The 23139-nt window shown below is 39.3% G+C and overlaps 1 protein-coding gene across 13 annotated transcripts in view; it reads left to right on the top strand.

Annotated features, from left to right (window-relative positions):
• The window catches only part of PLCB4 (phospholipase C beta 4), a 394279-nt gene that overhangs the window by 295163 nt on the left and 75977 nt on the right, over positions 1-23139 (top strand). For 12 of the 13 annotated variants that reach the window (XM_036010096.1, XM_036010097.1, XM_036010098.1 and 9 more), the window contains 9 exons: positions 1135-1216; positions 2578-2678; positions 3322-3379; positions 10082-10190; positions 14589-14799; positions 15788-15881; positions 18618-18697; positions 19260-19344; positions 21914-22004. In XM_036010096.1, the coding sequence (XP_035865989.1) occupies positions 1135-1216; positions 2578-2678; positions 3322-3379; positions 10082-10190; positions 14589-14799; positions 15788-15881; positions 18618-18697; positions 19260-19344; positions 21914-22004 (911 nt within the window). The remainder of the gene's footprint in view (positions 1-1134; positions 1217-2577; positions 2679-3321; positions 3380-10081; positions 10191-14588; positions 14800-15787; positions 15882-18617; positions 18698-19259; positions 19345-21913; positions 22005-23139) is intronic. The other variant, XM_036010100.1, reaches the window with a different exon arrangement.

Here is a 23139-nt window from a genome sequence, read left to right as displayed (position 1 = left end):
TGGACTCGAAGGTTGAAGTGGTGCTTTCTCCTACGCATCACGGTTAACCAGCGGTTGGTGCTTACGTTTAGAGCTTGCCTTCCTCTTAATGTGAGTGGTGGAGTGCACGACAAGGTTGGGATTAGGGAGGTGCTGTTAAAATTCTCTTGTGCTCACAGGGAAGGCATTCTAAGGCCAAGTTTAACAGATGAAAGTAAGCTCTATCTTGAGTGGAGGCGAGACTACTGATTTACAGTTAAAGTTATTATGGCAATAAATTACCAATCAGGAAGTGAATGAAGGCTCCTTTGGGTAGCTGAGGCATGGCTCAGAGCTAAGAGCGAGTACCGAGTTCTCTCCTCAGTAGCATTCGTTCTGAGGGTCACCAATGTATTGATCACAGGAGGTCAGTCTCTTTTTTCTACTTTTATCATCATTTGGAAAGATGCTCATTGATGTGGTATTTATTTTACTAGTCTTAATGCATACCACACTAGTTAAAAGGCTGTGCCATTATTCAAAAACACTATATCTAGGGGTAGTGTAGTGCCAAGATTCTGTTAAAACATGGAATAATTGTTCCCCTTCTTCCCCTCTCCTCCACACTTAACCCCTTTAATAATGACCTCCGAAATCCTTGAGGAAGCTGACTTCAAGTAGCCCAAGGGTGCATAGCTCAAAAGACAAACGAATAAGCAAAATATGTCTGATAATGCATGCCAGCTTCAGGAAGTGTGACGCCAGGATAAGGGCATTCGTGGGAATGGGCTGAGTTCTGAGGGGCCCACTTGTCTTCCCCAAGGCCAGATGTTATGATCAATGTGAAGTTTTTTCCTACAGCCATCTCCATCTGCCACATTCCCTTTTCCTAAGAAATTAATTTGATAGAGTAAAAAATAATCACAGCTTTTGTCTGAAGGTATGTATCCCCCAGTACCTTTGGTACGCACAACATCCCAGGGAGTTGGTCTGTCGTGGAACCAAATTGCCTTTGCAGGAGCTAGTTTGGGAAGTGAAAAAACACCTAGAAATGAGAACTAATTTTAGTCTCCTTTCCTTCTCCCTCCGTCCTGCCATCCCTAGTATCACTTGGAGCTTTGCATCAGAGAAAACAGAATTAACAATAACTTGACTTTTTTTTCTTTTTTGCTCTAGTATTACTAGAACCTTTGCATCGGGGAAAACAGAAAAGGTGATCTTTCAAGCACTCAAGGAGTTAGGTCTTCCCAGTGGAAAGGTACTCATTAATTTATTTTATTTTATTTTTCAGTTACAGTTGACATTCAATACTGTATTTCAGGTGTACAGGATAGTGGTTAGAAATTTATATAACTTACAAGGTGATCCGCCCAGTAAGTCTAGTACCCACCCGGCACCATACACAGTTATTACAATGTTGTTCCCTATGCTACACTTCACATCCCCTTGACTATTCCGTAACTGCCAATTTGTAGTTCTGAATCTCTTCCCATTTTCAAACCAGCCCCTCAACACCCCTCCTATCTGGCAGCCATCAGCCTGTTCTCTGTATCTAAGAGTTTGTTTCTGTTTTATTTGTTTATTTTGTTTGTTAGATTCCATATATAAGTGAAATCATATGGTATTTGTCTTTGACTTATTTCACTCAGCATAAGGTATTTATTTATTTAATAATGTGTTTGTAAAACTATTTTACTTACTTATGTTCTCATGTGTAATAAGCCAGATTTTATATATTAAACCAATCTCAGTTCGATTGAGAAGTAGACTCAGTCACATATAGTACAGTCACTTTTCTTCATTTTTCTTCCTTCCTTCGGTCTTCTGGGCATTTTAACCTCAATGTTTTCAAATCCAGACAGTGTACTTCAAAATGTTTTTGTCAACTTATTAAGGAGAGGAAACGGCTCTTTCACACAGTTTACGTGAAGCGTATTTTAGAGGCCATCCGCATTGCCTCAACTGAGCACAGCATCAGCATGAGTGACTGACTAATAAACCAGTTCTTCAGGCTGGCAGGCGTTGTTTTATGAAGCACCTCTTCCCACACAAACCATTTGTGTTTGTGGCCCTTCAGACTTAAAATAACTGAAATGAATTTATTGACTGCAAGAAAGATTTAAGCCTGTTACTGCTTTAACAATCCTTTTTGAAATATAAATTTCAGCATGAAAAGTCAAATCTTACAGGGTTGTCCTGAGCCTCTTTATATGGTCTCGTGAAAATTCACAGCCTACGCATGTAAACTTTGGGCTTGATTTATTCAGCATCCTTTAGGCAGGCACTTGTTTTTCTCCCTCACAGAGGGAAGAGGAAGTGTTTCTTTATATTTGCTCTGTGGGGTGTTCCTCAGAGCAGGCCCAGCTGGAGGCCGGGTTTGAGCTCACACACCACAGGCTGGCTGCGTGGTGACCTGAACCGCTCGCTTCCACCTGCTGTGTCCTGAGGATGCCGAGGCCCCACCTGCCTGGAGGTGGGCCGCTGCCTCAGTCTGCAAGAATCAGAGATGGGGCCCCGGGAGCCCAAGTGGTCATCTCGTTGCTTCATGATCCTGTAGGTTCTTCACTTCCAAGGAGAAAACATGCTCCCGGATTCATGACACACTTTTATTTTTTACAGAATGATGAAATTGAGCCTGCAGCATTTACTTTTGAAAAGTTCTATGAACTGACACAAAAGATTTGTCCTCGGACAGATATAGAGGATCTTTTTAAAAAAATGTAAGTTCCACTTAGGAGAAAGTATCCTATCAGTGTTATCCTTGTCGTTTTAGATTTTTAAAACTTCAATTGTCATAGTATTTTATTATAGTATGTTGATAGTATGTAGAATATCTAGTCAGGCTTATATTTTCACCCCTTAGTTTATCTGCAAAAGTTCACTGATTTTTTTTTGAGAAGCTTTTAGATAAGTTGGTGGCAGCACCTGGAACTTTTTTTTCCCCCCTTTGCATTGGCTTTACTAACTACCTACAATTTTAACCTGCTCCTTTAGGTATTAACCCATTATGTAAACTAACTAGATTCGATTTGGAATGTTACTATGTTGTTGAACAGTTCATTCATTCCAGTTATCTCAAGTGGATGACTTACATGTTGTTTTTTAAGTAATGTCTTTTGATAATGCTAAAAAGAATTGCAGGCATTTTCTGTGAGCTAGTGGGAGTGTTTTCTTTGTTGTTGTTGGGTTTGTTTTGTTTTGTTTTGTTTTTTTCTTACAGTCTCTGGCCATTTTAAGAATGCACCATTACTTCAGGGTTAGAAAATAAGTTTAGAATGATCATCAACAAATGTCAACATGTAAATCGTACCTACTGTAGCATCAAATACAAAAACTTACTTTTTCTAATAAATTTCTTTTCAGCAATGGAGACAAAACTGATTATTTAACGGTAGACCAATTAGTGAGCTTTCTAAATGAAGTAAGCTTTTTCATACATTAACTCCATACAGTCTGTGTGCAGTGGCTTGCCTCCTCCAGCATCCTCATTGCATGCCCGCATCATACACCCTCATTCCCTATGCTTTTGACCTGCTGATCTTTCCATATGGCTTTACCAGGTGCAAAAATCAGCTGCTGCCCTTGTATGTTTGTGCACTTCCTACGCATTGGCTTTGCACACCGCTTTTTTGTTGGTTTCTTGCTGTGATGTGTAGCTCTGGTTCTGTGTGTGCGTGTGAATTTTTTATTATGTATTTATTTAATTAAATGTGTCTGTGTTTTTGCAAGATGGTATTTAAGGTACTTATTTTTTTTCTATTGGTCTCATTAAATAGAAAGAGAATGGATTGAATTTACCACACTATATATTTGGGTTCTCCATTGCTAACTTTTTCTCATATATTTGCATGGGCTGGAAAGCTTTATTTTTGTCTTTTAATGGACTGCATGTAAGAAAAATATGTAGGTTTAAATAGAATATTTTGCCAATAGGCACAATTGTTTTTCCTGGGTGAAAATATAGTACATATTAGGTCAATGTGATGGCAGGTTAAATTTTTACTTCTTATTTTTACAACGTTCTAAGAGCTAACTTTAGAACATGATTCACTTAACAACCCAAGCAAGTTGACAGAATTTGCTTAAGCAGAATAAAAAAAAATATTTTAGGACAAGTAAAGGTTGCAACTTTTATTCCAATTCAGATTAACTTCTTTTTCCTTCACATATACAATTAAAAGTATTTTCTCTTCAATGAAACCCACTGAAGCTTTTGCTAAATCCCACAAGGAAAATCTAATTTTTTCCCAACACATTAATAATAAGAAAAGTTTCAGTGAGAAATGGACCATATATTTTTGTTTCAAAACAATTTATGTTAACCATTATACCATATAGAGAGAAAACATTAGAACACTATCGTGTCAGACATGAGGTATTGCCTAAAAACAAAAAAAAAAACAAGAGGCAAATTGACTTGCCAGTTAGCTGAGACAAATCACATCTTTGCAAAAGGGTTTTGCTTTTCTTTCCCTGACAGGGCTCAGGACTTCCAATCTGTAGGGTTGCAAGTTAGAAGCTATGCAGCACTTTTAGGGTTTCCAGAGCCTAAAAGCACTGATGCAGGAAAGAGAAGGTACTGCATAAATCAGCACAGATGCCTCCACTTTTAAATAAGCCTTGCAGTACAATACGATGTTTATTTTACTTGGAAACATTTTAAGTTTTTGCACTCCACTGGTCTCTGGTCATGTGAATACTGTGTTCATAATCTTTACCCAGATATTATCCACATTCTTATGACACCATTGCTCAGAAATTAAATTGCCTTCCTTTCTTTCCTTAACCCTTTCTCCTCCTCTGCTTTAAAAAAAATATTTTTCTATTTCCCTCAGTTTCTTCATGCACTCTGGGCATTTGATCATCTTCAGTTTTGGTGAGATGGGCAGAAAGCTTGCTTTCTACTAAAGAGGGAAAAAACACTTTAGTGGAGAAGAGAAAAGCTATGATGTCATCAACCTAGCACTTCTAACAGAAGACCTCTGGTGGGCACTGAGGTGAAGCTAGCACCCAGCCATCTATTAAAATTTGCATTTTACTAGGCACACAAAGGAACAATTCTGAAGTCTGCATTCATGGGTTCTAATTTTATGACATGCCTTTAATGGACTGTTTTTATCGGCCAACCCAGTAATCACTCTTGTCATTCTTGTAAGTCTTAAGTACATATCGTTTAATTTTTGAAAGATATGGTCATCCCTACTTTCTTGCTTTTCCATCCAAATTCTTTCCTAAATACTTCTTGGATAAGCTTTTACCCATCAATATTAGAGTAGCCAGTAGCTCTCATTTGTTGTTTACGTTTCCTTCTGTTTGGCTTCTCATTAACAGTAAGGAAGCACCTTGAATTTGGGGGTACAACTGATGGAATCATTGTAATTTTATGTTAATTTCTTTAGGGCATAGAGACTACAGGACAGTCTGGGAAAGTGTACAGCCTTTACTTTTAATCAGAATGTCCACCCTGAATCTCTTTTCTCCTAGTTCACTCAACCGGAAGACCTAGACCAAAATCTGGATGTTTCCTTGAAGAAGCTTTGTCATACTTAGGGAACGTTCTGCCAGCTCCTTGCACCCTCTCTCTTGAGTCCTACCGATGTCCCTCTCGTCTCTACAAAATCAAAAGCATCCTTTAGGCAGACTGCCTTCAAAACTCATGATGAATGGAGACAGAGGGGACAGGCATTGTAGTGTAAGGGACTGTGAGTCCAGAAGTTTAGACTTAAAGCATTTTCAAAATGCCTGAGTCCTGGATTATGCAATAAGACAAGGAAAATAAATGAGTCCCATGAACACGAAGGGACAAGGCCTTACTCTCGTTATTTGCAGATGATGATTGTGTTCTCTCAGTATTAAAAACTATCAACTAAAAAATTCTTTGAATAAATATAAGAGAGTTTAGAAAAGTAAACAGAGACATGACAAGAAAGCAAAAATCAGTAGACACATGTATACCAGCGTTAACCAATTAGAATGGGGGAGAAGTCCCATTGTGTTAGCAAAGCCGTCCTGCATCTCACCATCTTCAAGCTTGTAAATTTCTTTACTCTTTATATGAATTTTCTGTTCAGCATATTAATATGTATCTCCAGGAAAAGAGAGGAGCAGAGACAGTTGGTCATTGACTGTTTGATTGTCGTGTAGGGGTTTGTATGCCCTCTTGTCTCTCCATGTCATTGACATGTACTAGCTTCTCCAGATAGCTTTGGACCTGCTCCTCATCTGTTTCTCAGTATCCCCTTTGTTCACTGACCCCCCAAAGTGTGGTCCCTGGATGCAGCACTGCTATCCTCCGGGAGCTTGTTAGAAATGCAGAATCTCAGGTTCCCCTCAGTCCTGCATTTTACAAGATCCCCAGGTGATTTGCCTGAAGGTAGATTGTGTGCAGCACTATCCTAGTGAATCATCTGGGTCCCTCCTCAGCATGCCTGGTGGGAATGGGAAAAATGTGAGAGCAGCATATAGCTCCTATTATTTGCCATAATTAATTTAGTGAGGAAAATATATACTCAGATCTAAAGTTTTGCCACTGCTGGGTTTTTTTGTTCCCTTCCCATAGACTGGGGGTAACTTTCTTTGCCTACATTATGAAAATAGCAAACTGGCGAAGGGAAGAGCTGGGAGAGGTACTTAGTATGAGCTGCTACATGGTTGGACACTGCTGTCAACTCAGCTCTCTGGGTGTGGCAGTACTAATTAAAATCTCTGGGCTTCCATTAGTTTCACCTCTCCCTGTTCCTAATGAGAAGCTAAACTGATTTTAGCTCTCCCGTCATCCTTTATTTGACTTCTTACAGACCTGCTAACAACTGCAGACCTAGAGAATTGAACGATGAATGGAGAGCAGGAGAGAAAAATCAAAATGTGAAAGAGAAGATAAAGATCTTAGACTTCCAAAATAATAAAGAATTAGCTTTATTTCTTTGTTGCTGGCAATTTTCCCCCTGCATTATATATATTATCATATTAGGGCTAAACCTGATTTTTAAAATTTATCTATTTATTATTTATTTTTCTGTCGAAAGAATGTAACAAAGGACCCAAGATCTCTTTCCATTTACGATATCTTTATGCTTTAATGCACTGGCAAAGAAAGAAGGAATTGTTTAGTCTTACAAGTAAGCCTACCCTTGCCAATTATTCCTTCATTTTCTTTATATCTCATTTGAACATTATTTATGACAACATCTCTGTCTCCCAGTGCTGCTTGGATTGAAGCCAGTCGAAGCCTTTTCTCTGTAAGAAGAGTAAAGACATAATAATGGAGCCATGTCCATTAACTCCTCATTCACCTGGGCACTGTTCTGTGACTTACTTTTTGGAAGCTGTTTAAAATCTCATTTCACAAAGCTCTGGACATGATGGCGTAAAGGTCCTGGGTATACTGCTTCCCTGAGCCCCAGCTGAAAACCAGTGGTCCATCCCCCAGAGCTGTGAAGCATTTGTCTCACCTTGTTTGTGTCCACGTGGAACTCTTCTGCAACTCTGTTATTCTGAGATTACCAGAAATGACCCTTCTCCTCTTTGTTTTTCATCTAAAAATTATAGTTTTGTGACTCTAATGCAAATCTTGGCATTTGTTTCCTTGCCTTCAGATTATCCCAACTGCACCATACTTCCTTTATGAAACATGAAAATTTTAGGGAAAGCCAAAGATTAAATATGTTATCTGGCAGAGCAGATGCAAAAACAAATGTAATTTCTTGTCGTCTGTTCTTAATGTGTATTTGCTACGAATGTTGAGTTAGGGGACCATGATGGATGCATCTTAGGGCTTGGTTTTCCTGGCTGTTGCTTCTGATAGGATGTTCTAGTGAGTATCCGGCTGTGGGACACAATTTTAATAGGGTTTAATTGGGAGGATATCGCAAATGTTTATCATCCTTCTATCCCTGGAGGACTTAGAAAATACTTTATGATATTAAATATGTTTAAAGGCATAGCTTTACATGTTAGAACAGTACTTCATTTAAGAAGTACTGTTCTGCCCATCAGAATCACCTGGAAGACTTGTTTAAAAAAACAAATTCCTGGGTTCCACCCCGGAGAATCAGATTTGGTAGGACTGGGGAGGGGCCCAAGAATTAGCATGTCTAAGAAGCTCCCAGGTGACAATGGTGCCATTGTTGCCATTCTCAAGACCACACACTATGTTCTTGGAAAAAGCACATAAGAATGTCTGGATTCCCCATCCTCCTTTCCCTAACTTGGTCTCTTCTCTCCCCTTTAGCTGAATCTCTTTTTCCTCTCACTTTTTAATTCATATGGATTTGCCTCATCATCTCCATGAGGCCAGGATATTTACCCACTGAGCATATCATTAAATCAAAATACTTAATTTTAGTAAGGAAGAGAAATATAGTGGCCAACCTGGCACATAACTTCAGTGGGGTCTAAAAAGGACCTTTTATCCCACATCCATCATCTTCCATGCTGTTATTTACAGGAAAGGAATGTGCCTCTAAAGAGCTTTTAAAACAGGGTGCTCTCACCAGAGGGACAGTGCTTGTCATTTCCTGGAATAGCGACCTCTAGAGTTGCATGGTGGCATCGTTGCCTAAACCAGGTGTCGCATGCCTTCACTTGCCTGGCTTTCCATGGTTCACCTCTTGATTTCTCTGCATACCCCATCGCTTTTGTTCTTTATGGTCTCAAGGCCTGTTATTAATATAGCAGTTTCTGCTCTAGCACATGCATGCATGTTTGAGCCATAACTTCTTAGATGACAGCAGAAGCATGCTTCATTGGGATAAATTGACAAAAACAATGTTGATTCCTTTTGAGTGAACACTTAGCTCAGTGGAGAGGTGGGAGGGCCAGAGTAGGCTAGGCCACAGGTGCGTTAGGAAATTACATCAGTGTTCTGTGGACCAAAGGCATTCATTTGGTGAAACCCACTTTTAGATTACCATCTCAAAATAAATGAGGAAGGGAAATCCATATGAACTTTTAACAGTTGTTCCTTAAATACATTTTCAATAGTGTTTTTCAAAAGTCTGTGCATATATTTGGGTAAAGAGTTGTTGCCAAAGGCCTACCTACTGACCAGGTTTTTCTCACATCTGCTTATCTGCCATTATTCCATTGACGTTTGCTTTATTTGTTTATTTGATGGATGATCAGAGTGGCAGTGTTTTCAGTCCTCTAATGCATAGTGAACAGGAAAGGAATTTAATGGACCCACTGCCTCCAGGTATATACAGACAGGTACACACACAGATACACACACAGGATTGTAGCTTAGTCAGTCACTCACTTGAATTTGTTTCATCATTGCTGTGGAGTTAGAATGACAGACTGCAGGACCATCGTTGCTCCTGATGCCTCATTAGTACCATGAGGGTCTAAGTGCCAATTAAGAAAGCATGAACTCACCATCCATTTAAGTACCTCAATCATTCTTGCACTGTCTGCCCAGAGAATTTCCTCGGGGCAAACTGATTGAGATTTCATAGACTTTCTGAACTACTGACAGTTAAATACAGATTTTCATATTGTTTATAGCTTGCAGATATCCTCGTGCTGATTAATTTTCATCATTATTAAAATTGGTTCATTTTGATAGTTACTCAAGAAAACAAAGTTTATAGAGTGCCCAAGAAATCTTTTGTTGATGTAGAAAGATATAATAGAAATGAAATGATGTTTATGTGTGTTAGTGGATTTTCTTATTGTTTTTGTTTTGGCACTTAAAGTAGTATATTTGAACTATTTTGGGATTTTTGATTTTTGCTTTTGTTTTTCCTTTTCTTTAAAAGATTTTTAGTTCACGTTTTCGTAGACATTTATGCCAAATGTCTAACCTGCAGTATGACAACAAGAAGACAGGACAATTGACATGCACACCCTATTGCATGGCCTTCAATTTTTGAAGGAAAAACAAAGTATACTCCATATTCTGTCTCTCTAGCTCAGTGAGGGGAAGCAACCAAGTCCTTCCAAATTTGCAGATTTTGGAAGTATATTTTAGGGAGGAAGACAGGAAGACAGTGAAATCCTATCTTTGTAACTATAAATGTGATATTATAGACACATCTTGTTTTAGAAATTACAAACTTCAGTAGTGTGTAACATCATAAAGGCAAGAAATGTCAGCCTAAATGGAGTTACTTTCTCATCATAGCATCAACGAGACCCTCGACTGAATGAAATTTTATTCCCGTTTTACGACACTAAAAGGGCGATGCAGATCATTGAGATGTATGAACCTGATGAAGACTTGAAGCAAAAAGGTAATAAAAGTAGAAAAAATCTTTATTAAAAGCATTGAGAATATATGCAACTTTTAAAGTCCTCAGATTTTGTGTTAAAAGTATCTTTAAATGTTTTGGAACTCCCTAGAACCAAGGATTGGCAACTGGCCAATTTTTGTTTGTTTGTTTTTGCTCTAAGTTGGTGTAAATTTTACCTTACACCAAAATTTCTCCATGCTGCCTAGAAAGGTTAAAGTACTGTACTATTAATCACATTATAGTGGTATTCCCCATGTACTTTCTTATGTTGTATAATGCTTGTATTGCATAATGCTTAACATGTAAAAATGCCAAATCCAATCTCTGTTTGCAGTCTTTGAAACGTATTCCATTTCCTATAAAAATTTATACCTTCTTTTTCTCCCTTCTGTCTTGCCAAGCCTGGTACATTTCATTCTTCATTTAATGAGCCTCCTCACCCATCATTTGACCTGTGGTATGGAAGACAAATGCAACGGACATGAAATTAAATAGTCAAGAAGCAATTTAGAAAGTTGGTGGGGTTTTTTAACCTTCTCAACTTTTAATAAAACTTTGGAAGCAATGTGTGGTCCATGCCAATATTCAACAAAAGAAAGGCTTGGAGAAAAAATTTAAGATCAGTCCCTAGCAGTGGGAAACACCTGCAAATGATGGAAAGGAGGAGGCTAATGTAACTGGACAGTGATACCTTTGAGATACCTGAGCGGGTGCCTCTGGCCTTGTCTCAGTGAAGAGAGAATGGAGATCTAGGTTCAAGTTCTGTCTGTCCCACATGCCCATGAGTATCATAACTATAGTTTCCTCCTCTTTAGAATCAAGGTTCTTTTTATTTTGTGTCTCAGTGAATGTGGCTGAAAGATTTATACATTCTCTGGACCCACATACAACCTGTTTATACACATTCCTGGCTTACAATGATGTGTGACCTCATCCCGATATTTTCCTAAGTCCAGTAGAGTTTTTCCTTCTCTGCTGAGGCCTCAAATACATTTCTTCAGCAAGACTGCTCCATTATTTACCTCTCTTATCAATATGCCGAGTATCGTAATTTATTCTACCTTGCATGTGATTAAACTGAAAGGAATTGTGGCTCTATAGAAAATTGAGCACTTCACAGTATTTGATTTCTTGTTGCTACCCTGCCACTGTGTGACCTTGAGCAGGGAACTGTATTCCTGAGCCTCAGTTTCCCTGCTTGTAAGATGGTGGGGTTCATGCAGTTGTTCTAGTAGTTTTTTCTCTCCCTACCTTCTTTTCCTAAAGTTTGTAAAGGGTTAACAGGGGTGTACCAAGCACTGTGCTGGATGCTGGGGATTCAAAACTGAATAAGGCCCTGGCCTGGTATCTATCTCAGTTGGTTAGAGCATCGTCCCCCTATGCCAAGGTCTCAGGTTCGATCCCTGGTCAGAGCATATGCAAGAATCAACCAACGAATGCATTAATAGGTGGAATAACAAATCGATGTTTCTCTCTCTCTCTCTCTCACTCACCTCCCCAAATCAATAAATAAAAATTTTAAAAAATACTGAATAAGGCAGTTGTGATCAGTGTGATAGATGTTATGATAAATATACATTGTTTATTATTTCTAAAGTTCTTCCAGGGCCTAAATGTCCGTGAGATTATCATTAATACATCTAAAAAGAACAGTTTCACCATTTCACTGATGATGGATATTTTAAAGTCTGTCATTATCAGGTATGGGTGAGAATGTGGTGCAAAAGGCATTTGTATAAATTTCTGGTGGAGGCATAAATTAGTACAACTATCATGATGAATATTTTGGCAACAGTACAGTGGAAAATATACCTCTCCTACAACTCAGTCTTTCTACTTCCACGTACAATACGTACCCTAGAGAATTTCCCGCTCCGATGTCAGAGTGGCCCAGGTTCAGACCGCTGGTCTCTGCTCCATTTATACTCCTTAGAAGAGCTTGTTCAGACCAGTGGTTTTAAGTTTATCCTACACACACATGACTTCCTAATGAACCTCTCCACTTCTAACCCCTGCAGAACGTATAGGACCCTCCATTTGAATGTTGAATGGGTGCTCCAAATGTGTATATGCATCACGTGTAGGTTCTTCTCACCCACAGACCTGTTCCTTTCCCAGTTTAGAAATGCATACAACTATTTGCCAGCTCTCCAAGTCAGAACTCCTGGAATCCTCAACTTGTTTTATTCTTCCATATCAGCTCTAATTCGCCAGCAAAATCTGTGACATCTGCACACAAAATAAATTCCAAATAAATCAGTTCTCACCATCTCCACTTCTACTGGACCTGCTGAGCCTACATCATCTCTGCCTGGACAATGCCAGTTGGCTTCTAGCTTATCTCCCTTCTACTCAAATGCCCTACAATTTATGCTCCACACAGTGGCCTTTCAAAACCAAAACCTTTCAAAACCAAATCTGATCATGTTATTTCACCCTTCAAAACCCTCCAAAGGCTTTTCTACACACGTAGAATAAAATCCAGAGTACTGAGAGAAGACTAAAGCCCAAGTGATGTAGCCTTTGGCTGTCTCTCCAGCCTCATTTCCATCAGCTTTGCCCTTTGTCACACACTCCTACTTCTCTGCACTTGCCAACTTTTCTGCCTGGGATGGGGTTCCCCAGATGTGTGTGTGGCTTGCTCCCCATGTATAAATGTGACCTCAAAACAGGTTTTTTTGGAGGGGCACATATCTAACACAGCATCTTGATCGCTTTGATTCCTCATTTTGTATTTCCTTCTAGCACGTTTTGACATTATGTAATATTTATATTTATTTGTTAACTTATTTGTTCTCTTGCCCATACTATATGAGTTTCACGAAGGCATGGCTTATCCTTTTCTTCTGTCACTGCATCTATCCTGGGGCCTCGAAAAGTACTTGCCCTTAGAATAAATATATGTGCCCAAGAGACAGAGGCACCCATTTTTATTGCAGTGTTTTTTATTTTAATTAGAAATGACCTAAATATCAACAGAAAAAATGGACAATAAGTTGTGATATATTTATATATGGACTACTATACATTCTACTGTACATACTATTTATTATTCAGTGAAAAATAAATGAATAAGAGATACTTATATTAACTTGATGAATCCCAAGAAAATATACAGTGAAACTAGCAAGTTGCAAATGCAAAGAATAGAATTATCTTTTATATAAATGTTTAAATATTTAAAACTATGTAATGTTTGGATGAATGCATATGCAGTAAAGCAGCAAAACCACTTGGGGAGCATTAGACACAAAAACTAGGGTAGTGCTGGCCAACATTGGAGTAAGAGCATGGGATTGTGTGGAATCGAGGGCGGGGCACACAGGTCCCTGCAGAGGCACCCATGGTCACATATTCCCTTAGCAAATTCCAAGCAAGCAAGGTCAAATGTTACAATCTGACACAGCTGTGGTGTAGGTCTATGGCGACGTATTATGCCATCATCTGTAGTTTTCTGTAAGCTTGAAATCAGTTTATAACTTGTGAATGCTGACATAAAAACAAAAAAGCTGAAGCTGTCCATGGTTGATAGGACAGAAGGTGCAGAAACATTGAATGCCCCTCCTGCAGTCACTGTGGGTCCTGTCCTCAAAGCAGAAAAGTGGTTCTTGGGTCAACATTTCTATGACGATTGTAAACTCTTCTCACCAGTCTTATACCCTGCCTTTTAGATAAAATGGGAAAATTGAATTAATTCCAGAGAGTCTACTAACCTCTTTTCTAGTCTGGTGAGAACAATAATGTCTTATAGTTGAATGTATTCCTTTTTTTAAAAAGTTGATTTGAGAAAGAGTGAGAGAGAGAGAGAGATCAATTTGTTGTTTCATTTATTGGTGCCTTCATTGATTGATTCTTCTATGTGCCCTGACTGGGGATCGAACCTGCAACCTTGGCGTATTGGATGATGTACTAACCAAGTGAGCAACCCGGCTCACTTTCCATTTCAGTTTTTTAAGGGTGCCTCTTATACATGGGTTCATTTACCATTCCTGACAGTCCTGGGAAACGAGTGTTACAAGTTCACACCCCTTCCCCCCGCCTCATTTGACAGAAGAGGAAGCTAGACCTAGGAGCACAAGGAGTGAGTGGCAGAGGCAAGGTCCCCTTGACCCCTCCGGTCACCACAGCTCCTGGTGCTGTGCTTCTGAACTCAGGGAACTGTGTGCTCTGCCATCATGGACATGTAAGCAGAATGCTACCTCTTTGTGGAGTACAATAGGTTACTTATATCATGCAACCATGTTATTTTGTTCAAGTTTTGTATAATGAAAGTTCTTGAGAAGGAGCCTATGAAGTTTTTACCCCTCCTGTGTAAGCTGCTTCAGCTTCCATGAATAAGACATGAGACATATATCTAACAAAGCCGCAAGTCTGCTAAGATATTCTTCTTTCCCCTAGGCCTTATATCAAGTGATGGATTTTGCAGATATCTGATGTCGGATGAAAATGCACCTGTCTTCCTAGATCGTTTAGAACTTTACCAAGAAATGGACCATCCTCTGGCTCACTACTTCATCAGTTCTTCCCACAACACCTATCTCACTGGCCGACAATTTGGCGGGAAATCATCGGTAGAAATGTACAGACAGGTTCTCCTGGCTGGGTGCAGGTCAGAAACTCAAGACAGCTGTATATATATATATGGCTGTTATATATATGGTGCATGTCTCTTTTCTCTAAAACAACGAAGTAGTACTCAGAGTGAAGTGAACATTGGTCTTTCTCTTAAATGGATTGTGGTGTCCATTTAACCTTGAGAAAGGAACAACCACATCTGTTCCTCAAAGGCCCAGAGCCCTCCTATGGGTCAAAAGATATTTTCTACTGTAAATTTAAAATCTCCTCTAAAAATTACAAAAAATGCATATTTTAGGAAGTAATTCAGTTCCCTGTCAGTCACGGGCACTTCTAAATTTAGCTTGAATGTTACATGCTAAAATTTTATTCTGTGAGAATAAGGTTATGGAAAATTGTTTTTCTTTGACAGAAGTTGGCAAATATTCGAGGCTTAAAATATGACAAAAATGGTAAAAGTGAAAAATAAGAAATGCATTTACATTCTGATTTTTTCTTGGTTATCAGTAACCTATATCTTATTTTCTTAACCTGCCATCTTTTTGACTATGGAAGTATTTTAAAAGAAATTAACATCAGTATTTCTGTCTCTTAATACTTGAATATGGATTGTTGACATAACGAGAATATTTTCTTTTATGGCCAAAGGAACATCATTTCATCTAACAAAATTTTAAAACTATTCTTCAACATAATCTAAAACATAGTCTATTTTCAAATTTCCCCAATTCTCCCAATTTTCTTTTACAGTAGCTTTGTCACAACTAGAATTTCATCCAGAACCACACTGGCTTTTATATTTTCGAAGCATCTTTTAACCCCTGACAGTCCCTTTTTGGTAATGCCAAACTGATAAAGAGAATAATGTGATTTTAACCTGCATATGCAGTGAAATAATGTCATTTATTTCATTCCATTTTCTACTTCTATAAGAAAACGACTTATTTTGGTATCTTCTTTTAATTTTGATGTACACTATTTTGTCGGAAGGGTCTGATAGTGTGGTTTTGCTCTGTTCCTAGATGTGTGGAACTCGACTGTTGGGATGGGAAAGGCGAAGACCAGGAACCGATAATAACTCACGGGAAGGCGATGTGCACAGACATCCTCTTCAAGGTGAGTTTCAAAGTCACATACCCATAGCCCTTCCTATTTCTTACGGAAATACGTGGCATGGAGAAAACATGATTTGCTTCCTCAAGCATTTCACCTTCATATTCCTTTCTTCCAGTTTTGAGGAGAAACAAGGAAAATGTTTTCTCTACTTAGCATTTCCTTTATGCTACATTCCTGCTTTCAAATGCAGGCGCTGCCATAAAATGTGGTTTCTCTGGTAGAGTCTTCATGGCTTCACTTTCTTTAAGTAGTCTTTCATTACATCTACTCTTTCTTTTTTTCTTTGCTTGCTTATTTTGCATTATTTCTGAAGGACTTCAAAGTGGCATAAAAAGATAAATGTAGTACAGAAAATGAAACATTGGGTTGGCCAAAAAGTTGATTTAGTTTTTTTTTTCCCATACAATGGCTCTAGTAGTGCTAGCTGTCTTTCACTTCATTCGGAACAGTTTTGTTAGTTGTATTGTGACAGCTGTCATATCAGTATGCATTTAAAAAAATCAAAACTGATGAATTTTTGTGCAGTCATTTTAATATTGAAGATGGAAGAAAATAAACAACATTTTTGACCTGTTAGGCTTTATTATTTTAGGAAAGGTAAAAACACAGCTAAAATGCAAAAACATGATGTGTACATGGAGAAGGTGCTGTGATTGATCAAGCATGTCAAACAGTGGTTTGTGGAGTTTCTTGGTACAGTTGACATTTGGCCAAATAACTCTTTGCTGTGGAGCTGTCTTATGCATTGCAAGATGTTTAGTAGCACCCCTGACCTCTACCCACTAAAAGCCAATAGTGGGAGATCGCTGACATACTCAAAATACCCAAATCAATAAAGATGCTGGTGAAAATTAAATATGTGTCTTTTATTTTAGGCAAAAAACTAAACAGATGATTTGGCTAACCCAATAGATTACTAACAGTGCCTGAAAGGGTAAGAAAATAAGATAGTGAGATCAGTTTATGAATTCTCATCAAGAAATTCTATAAACTGTCAAACGATGCCACAAATTGGGCTCCAAACTTTCTACACTTCAGTGCAAGGAGAAAAACATGATGATTCACAGGATTTGTGAAATGCAGACAGAGCAGCTGGTCCAGAGAAGCAAAGTTATTCCTGGTACTGACACCAGAGGGAGGAGGTTTTCCTCGAGGATCCTCACAGAGGGAAACGTACTGTTTTACAAATAGGTGTCTCAGTAATGGCCGTCTGGTGATCTCTGGGTGTAGTTTCCAGGTGGGTTTCTTAGAATGCTCCTCAATATGTTACACCAATATCCTGCCAAACGACAAGTCAAAAATGAAATCCTGCAGTAGGCCGATATTGTCAGTGCATGGGGCTGCCAGTCTGGCACAACTCGGAATAATTATTGCAACATCTAGAGCAGTGGCTCTCAATTCTGCTCACATGCGGCGAATCGCCAGAGGTGATTTCTACCTCTAACACTCCATACACATCCATTCTCTTAGCCAAGATGTTGGTGAGTTTTGAGTAGCAATGCACTGAACATTGTGCTCCCTGAGACCCACCAAGAGCATATCCAAGTGGGAAGCCATGGCTCCGCACAGCCAGGCAAACTGACAGGAAGGGCCGTTAAGAATTAACAAGCCCAGTAAGGAGCTTAGCTGAAAAGAAGGCCCTTCCCCCTCAGCTTGGAGGTGAGCAAAAGCGAACCCATAGATAAAGCCAAGATTTTCCTCAAGGTACAATTCTTTGGTGAGCTCAAGTAGACAGTCAAGGTCACAGACATCTGCCTGGGAAGAATCTTTAAATGAGAATAACTAAAGGACCACCTTGGCCATAGATTGCTCAACAAAATACCCAAGATTATTTAACCTAGGGCATTTTCATTTCAAATAGACTTCCCTGCATAACTGTTACTAAATATTTTCCCAGTTAACTGAAGGATGGGACTTGCCCTGTGGTTAACAAAGTTGGGGATTTTTTTGCCAAATACGACCTCTGGTTGTAGAAGTATTGGTTGGTAGCCATGCTTTCTCAAACTAAGCAGAGTGGGGCCAGCCGCCTGCCACAGGAGATTGTGGCAGGGACATGTTCAGCTCACTCAAAGGTAGTTTCCAGTGACCAAGGTCTCAGTACAGAGAGGGGCCTCTAGAGCACCTCCCTGTTTTACCTCCCATGCTGTTTAGCCAGGGAGAACCTCTTCTCCGCCCCCCCTACCCCATTTCACCAGGCCAACACAAAACAAGGGATATTATAAATGTCACATCAGTTCCCAGGAGTCTTCATCGAGCTAATTAAATGTAGCCAAAGACTGATTCCCAGATGCAGAGAAAAGCGCATAAAGACTTCCAGCAGTCCATCGGCTATTGCCAACATGTTTCTCCCTGAGGCGGGGGAGCAGAATAGCGGTCTGTGGTGAAAGCCACTGTGCCGAGAGCTCACCCGCTCAGCCAGAAGGTGAACTCTAAATCGGTCTAGGCAGATTATTGAGCAAGAAACTAGTCTGACATGTAGGTGAAGTGTCTTGTCAGCTAATAGCATAATTTTAGAGAAGTAAGGGTAGCTGTGGAAAAAATTATTATTGACCGTTAACTGCACCTGGGCTTATCTGAAGGGAATTCAGCCTGTACAGGTATCAAGGTAAATGGGTTCTCCAGATCAGAATTGCCAGAATTGACTTTCTGAAAAGCTCAAATTAGTGGTCTCTGATTGGTTTCAGGAGCTACTTTTTTTTTCTTTTCTGTCTCAATAACACTCTTTTATCTTTAAAGGATGTTATTCAAGCCATCAAGGAAACTGCATTCGTCACATCTGAATATCCTGTAATTCTCTCCTTTGAAAATCACTGCAGGTACAATAATTCATCTTACTCCAAGTCTCTAAGGGTTATTTCCTAATGCCCATTCTCGACTCCTGCTCTGTATCTTTTTAAATAACCAAGTAATGTGCTTGGTCTTATGCAACACATAGTCTTATGCAAAAAAGCCAAAACAAACAAAAAACTATCCAGTACTGCTCCCCACCTCCAAAAAAAAAAACCCCCAAAACCTAAGTCATCTTAATGAGTTTTAGAAATGCTTTCTTTAAACAAATGGGCAGAGCACGACACCTTGCCCAAAGATACATTGAGTTGGAAGACTTGGCCATATATTTGAAATCAGGCTTTGTGAACTTGAAAGACATTTTTTATTCTGTTTTCCAGCTCTTACAGTGGGGGCGGAATCTACTTTTTTAAAAGACACTGGTTAGTTTGTGTTATGTAACAATACATCTTGTGTTAATATCAAGAGGACAATCATGCATTTTGTAGAGGTGGAGTTTTGGGGTTTTTTTACTGCCTAGGAATGAGTGTTTCTTCTTCTTACATGTTTAATGGGTGTTTGAATTTACAAATGCCAGTTCTTTCTTTCCAGCAAATATCAACAGTACAAGATGTCCAAATATTGCGAAGATCTATTTGGGGATCTCCTGTTGAAACAAGCGCTTGAATCCCATCCAGTACGTATTTTTAGCTAACCATATTGCTAACATGAATGGATTGTTTTGAAATTCATTTCTAAGGGGTCAAGTAGTGCTGGAGGACTAATGTTAAACATCTTCATATTTATTTAAATTTGTTGGTACAGAAAGCTTTCATCATGCTTATGTGTAGAGACAGACATAAAATACACATTTGCTTCAGTGTAATTCAGAAAATCTTGGGGTCTTTTGGTTTCTGATATCTCTGTCCTAAAATTTCATAAAGTGCCCACTGGCCAAGGGTCTAGACTCAGCAGGTATTCTTAGCTCTAGTTACATGTGCCCCCATGGAACCTATTGCCATAAGAAGTTCACAAATTGAAGTCATAGAAGCCTGAAGTTCAAGTTCTCGGCTCCAGAGTAAATACTTGGGCAAAGTTATATGTACATTTTTTTGAGTTTCTTTTTTTTAACCCACTAATTTCTTCATCAAGCAAAGAATTGTTAACCTGTGGACCATCAATAGGTTTTGTAGGGTCTGTGAACTCCTTTTAATTGCATATAGTACTTTTTATACAAAGATTCCAGAGGGTTCGTGATATTTTTACAAAGACCCAAAACCCCTAGTGGTAAAGATCCACTGTCACTGATCTTACGAGTAGCAAGACAGCTAACAGGATTAAAGTATAAAACAATGTCAGTAATAAAATTTTCCCTCACTCCTGACAAGCAGCTGGTGGGCCGAAACATGGTAGCATGAGGTGGCAGTAGAACATTATAATGACTGACGTGAAGGAAGGTGCTTCATGTTGCCTGTGAACACACTGAGCGGTTGAACAGTGAGTGAGCTTTTTCAAGAGTGATCTGTGGAAGCTAAAAACAAGAAGAAAGGAGACAAGGATATTTGCATCCCTTGAGCCTACCCCCTGATTCTCTTGTGTACTGAAGCCTTAGCTGCAGGCACCCTGTCGTGTCCACAGATCACGTGTTTCTCTGTGTACTGGGCTGACTTGCAGCTGACTGCCAGCACCTGCAGCTTTCTCCCCTCTTCCCTCCTCCTCCTGCCGCCCCCCCGCCCAGGAGACCTCTGGTCACTGGTTGCTGTGCCCGTGGGTGAAAGACAGGCCAGTAGTGCCAGAGAATTAACACCCCCACCCCATGTTCCCTCACTCTTCAGGAGGGATAACTCTGAGCACATGTTTGCCACTGTCCCCAAGGCTCCCCAGCAGGATCCTTCCACACTTGCCCAGAGTGATAACTTGCCTGATAACATGCCCTCGATTGGCTACCTGTCTTTTTTTTATCATTTTCTTACTCCTCTTGGAGTTTCTGGGGTAGCCTCCCAAACAAACTGCCTATGTCTTAATCCTTGTCTCACACTGATTTGAGGGGAACCCACTAAGAAACATCCCTGATAGTTTATCTCATTTTGTTTCACCTAGACCCTCTATTTTATTTTATTTTTTCATTGGGCTAAGGTGCTAGCTTTTATGGAAAGACCACTTTGTTCTTTGTGAAGTGATATGCACATACATGAAGAAGGGTGTTATGAAAAGCGTAAGTGATGTAAAGGGGAACAAAACTTACTCCCTAAACTGAAGAGCTGTCAATCATGGGATATGGTGGGTGGTGGGGTGGGGGGGGGGGCGGTTAACCAGGACACAAATGTAAAAACATATCTAAAAAAGAAGGTGGCCTTATACTGTGTTGACTGTTTATTGGAGGTAGTCAGGTTCAAGAGAGATTGCTAGGGAGGAGACCAGTTTACAACAGGCTTCCAAAGGAAACAGAATTTCAGCCAAGTGTTTCATTTAAGACAACATAGACATAGGAATGCAGAGTGCCTTGTATATAACAAGTAGTATAAAAATTAGTTTTGAAAATAAATGGACGCCTGGAAGAGTGGATGGCTTAGAGTAGATGAGTTATGGGTTGGTGAGTGGGTGGATATATAGATGGATGGTTGGGGGAAGGGGAAATTAATAGCTAGATATGTCACAGATCTATGAATTAGAGGTAATGGAAGAAAGGGACACTTGCTTTGCATACATAAATGTAAGCAAATGAAATCATACTAATGGCCAGATTTCAGTAATTAAGACCATTCCCTTCTTGTTTCCTTATTGAACCCACAAAACCACAGTGTTGAGGCTGGAGCAGACTGAGTGGACAGGCTTAGTGTGCCGCCCAACACTTGGTGCGGGCGAGGAGGGGGTCAGGGAAACTCTTGTGGTTGGGAAAGCCAGTTCCAACCTGATCTGGCACAATGATTCTTTGTACCCTACCAGATATTTAAAAGGGGCAAAGCCAGAGGTTGGACAAGAGCTCCTGCCCCGCACCACCCCAGGTCAGACACAGCTCCACTGGAAAAGTGGAGCAGCTCTGCTACCCTAGAGGCGGTGTGGATGTAAAATGTGCTGCAGTAGTCTAAGGCAAAGTTGGATACAGTGGGCTTAATCAGGTTGGAGAAGGACATCATAAAACTGCTGACTGCCATCTAGTGGGTGTAGATGGTATAACTCACAGGTCTTCATGCTCATCCTGGGCTGGGAATGAGAATGGAGAACCACAGCCCTTGGTTAATTCAGTCTTTTCTGTTTCTCTCTAGCTCGAACCAGGCAGGCCGTTGCCATCCCCCAATGATCTCAAAAGAAAAATACTCATCAAAAATAAACGACTGAAACCTGAGGTTGAACAAAGTAAGTCAAATACAAGCATCTGTGATGGAAGCATACAGACACTATTTCAACAATTCAGCTATCTGGAATGCAATGTATTTTAACACTACGATTTGGGAGGAAAGCGGAGTAGTGGTGATGTTACACATGCTCGTCAGAGCAAAGTTGCCACATTCCCTTTTAAGTTTCCTTTCTGCAAAAGTGTGTTTCTGCAGCAGGAAAAGTATATTCGTATAACAGAATTGGGAGGGGTCCCAAGGAGAAATGAAGAGACACTTCAGAATTCATTAAAATATAAGGAACTAGCATTTTATCATTTTATGTACTCTAAACTCCTCTCAAAAAGTTTCCCTTGCAGCTTGCTCATGTGATCCATGCCTATCTAGAGATCCTAGGTAAACATGAAAGTGTGTATATACAGAGATTGAAAGAGAAATTACTGGTATTTTATCCATATATTTCCTCCTGCATTTTCCTGAAACATTTTCCTTGAAAATATTTTCTTTCAGCAAATATCTTAGTTCAGTACATTAGTAGCATCAACTATTGTATGGACTACATTATCTTTTTGCCCAGGTATTCCAAATTGAAATTTTTAATTATATTAATTATAGTTTGCTTTTCCAATGATACCACCAGAAAATGAAGGCAACAATAAAGTATTAGAAGCTAACAAAATAGCACTAAATTATATTACACATAGGTACATGTACAACAAAACACATACATACATGCATGTTTGCACATATTCATACATTTTAACGAAATTGGGACCATAGTAAATGTACTTATTTTTAAAAATTATTTTTAATTCAACCAGTTAAATGTATTTACATTCAGTAAATACATCAGCTGATGAATCCACATACTAATGTGTGATTCACATTTAATGTGTGAAACACATTACAGAATTTATTGAGGAATATGGGATAATTAACAACTCTCAAGTTGATGGATTTTCATTCTATGAAAACATCAATGATAATAAACATGTCTAAATGTTCATTTTGTACATTTTTGCAGCCTTCTCTTTGGAATCAATTGGTACAATTAGAGTTGGTAGGTCAAAGCACATACACATTTTATACTGTGAGGTGTCTTGTTATACTATCAGAAAAATTGTATGACTTTATGCTCTCACTATAATATGTGAGAC

Source organism: Phyllostomus discolor, chromosome 9 (assembly GCF_004126475.2).
Source record: "Phyllostomus discolor isolate MPI-MPIP mPhyDis1 chromosome 9, mPhyDis1.pri.v3, whole genome shotgun sequence".
Lineage (NCBI taxonomy): Eukaryota > Metazoa > Chordata > Mammalia > Chiroptera > Phyllostomidae > Phyllostomus > Phyllostomus discolor.
This window is presented reverse-complemented; position numbering and strand designations above follow the sequence as displayed.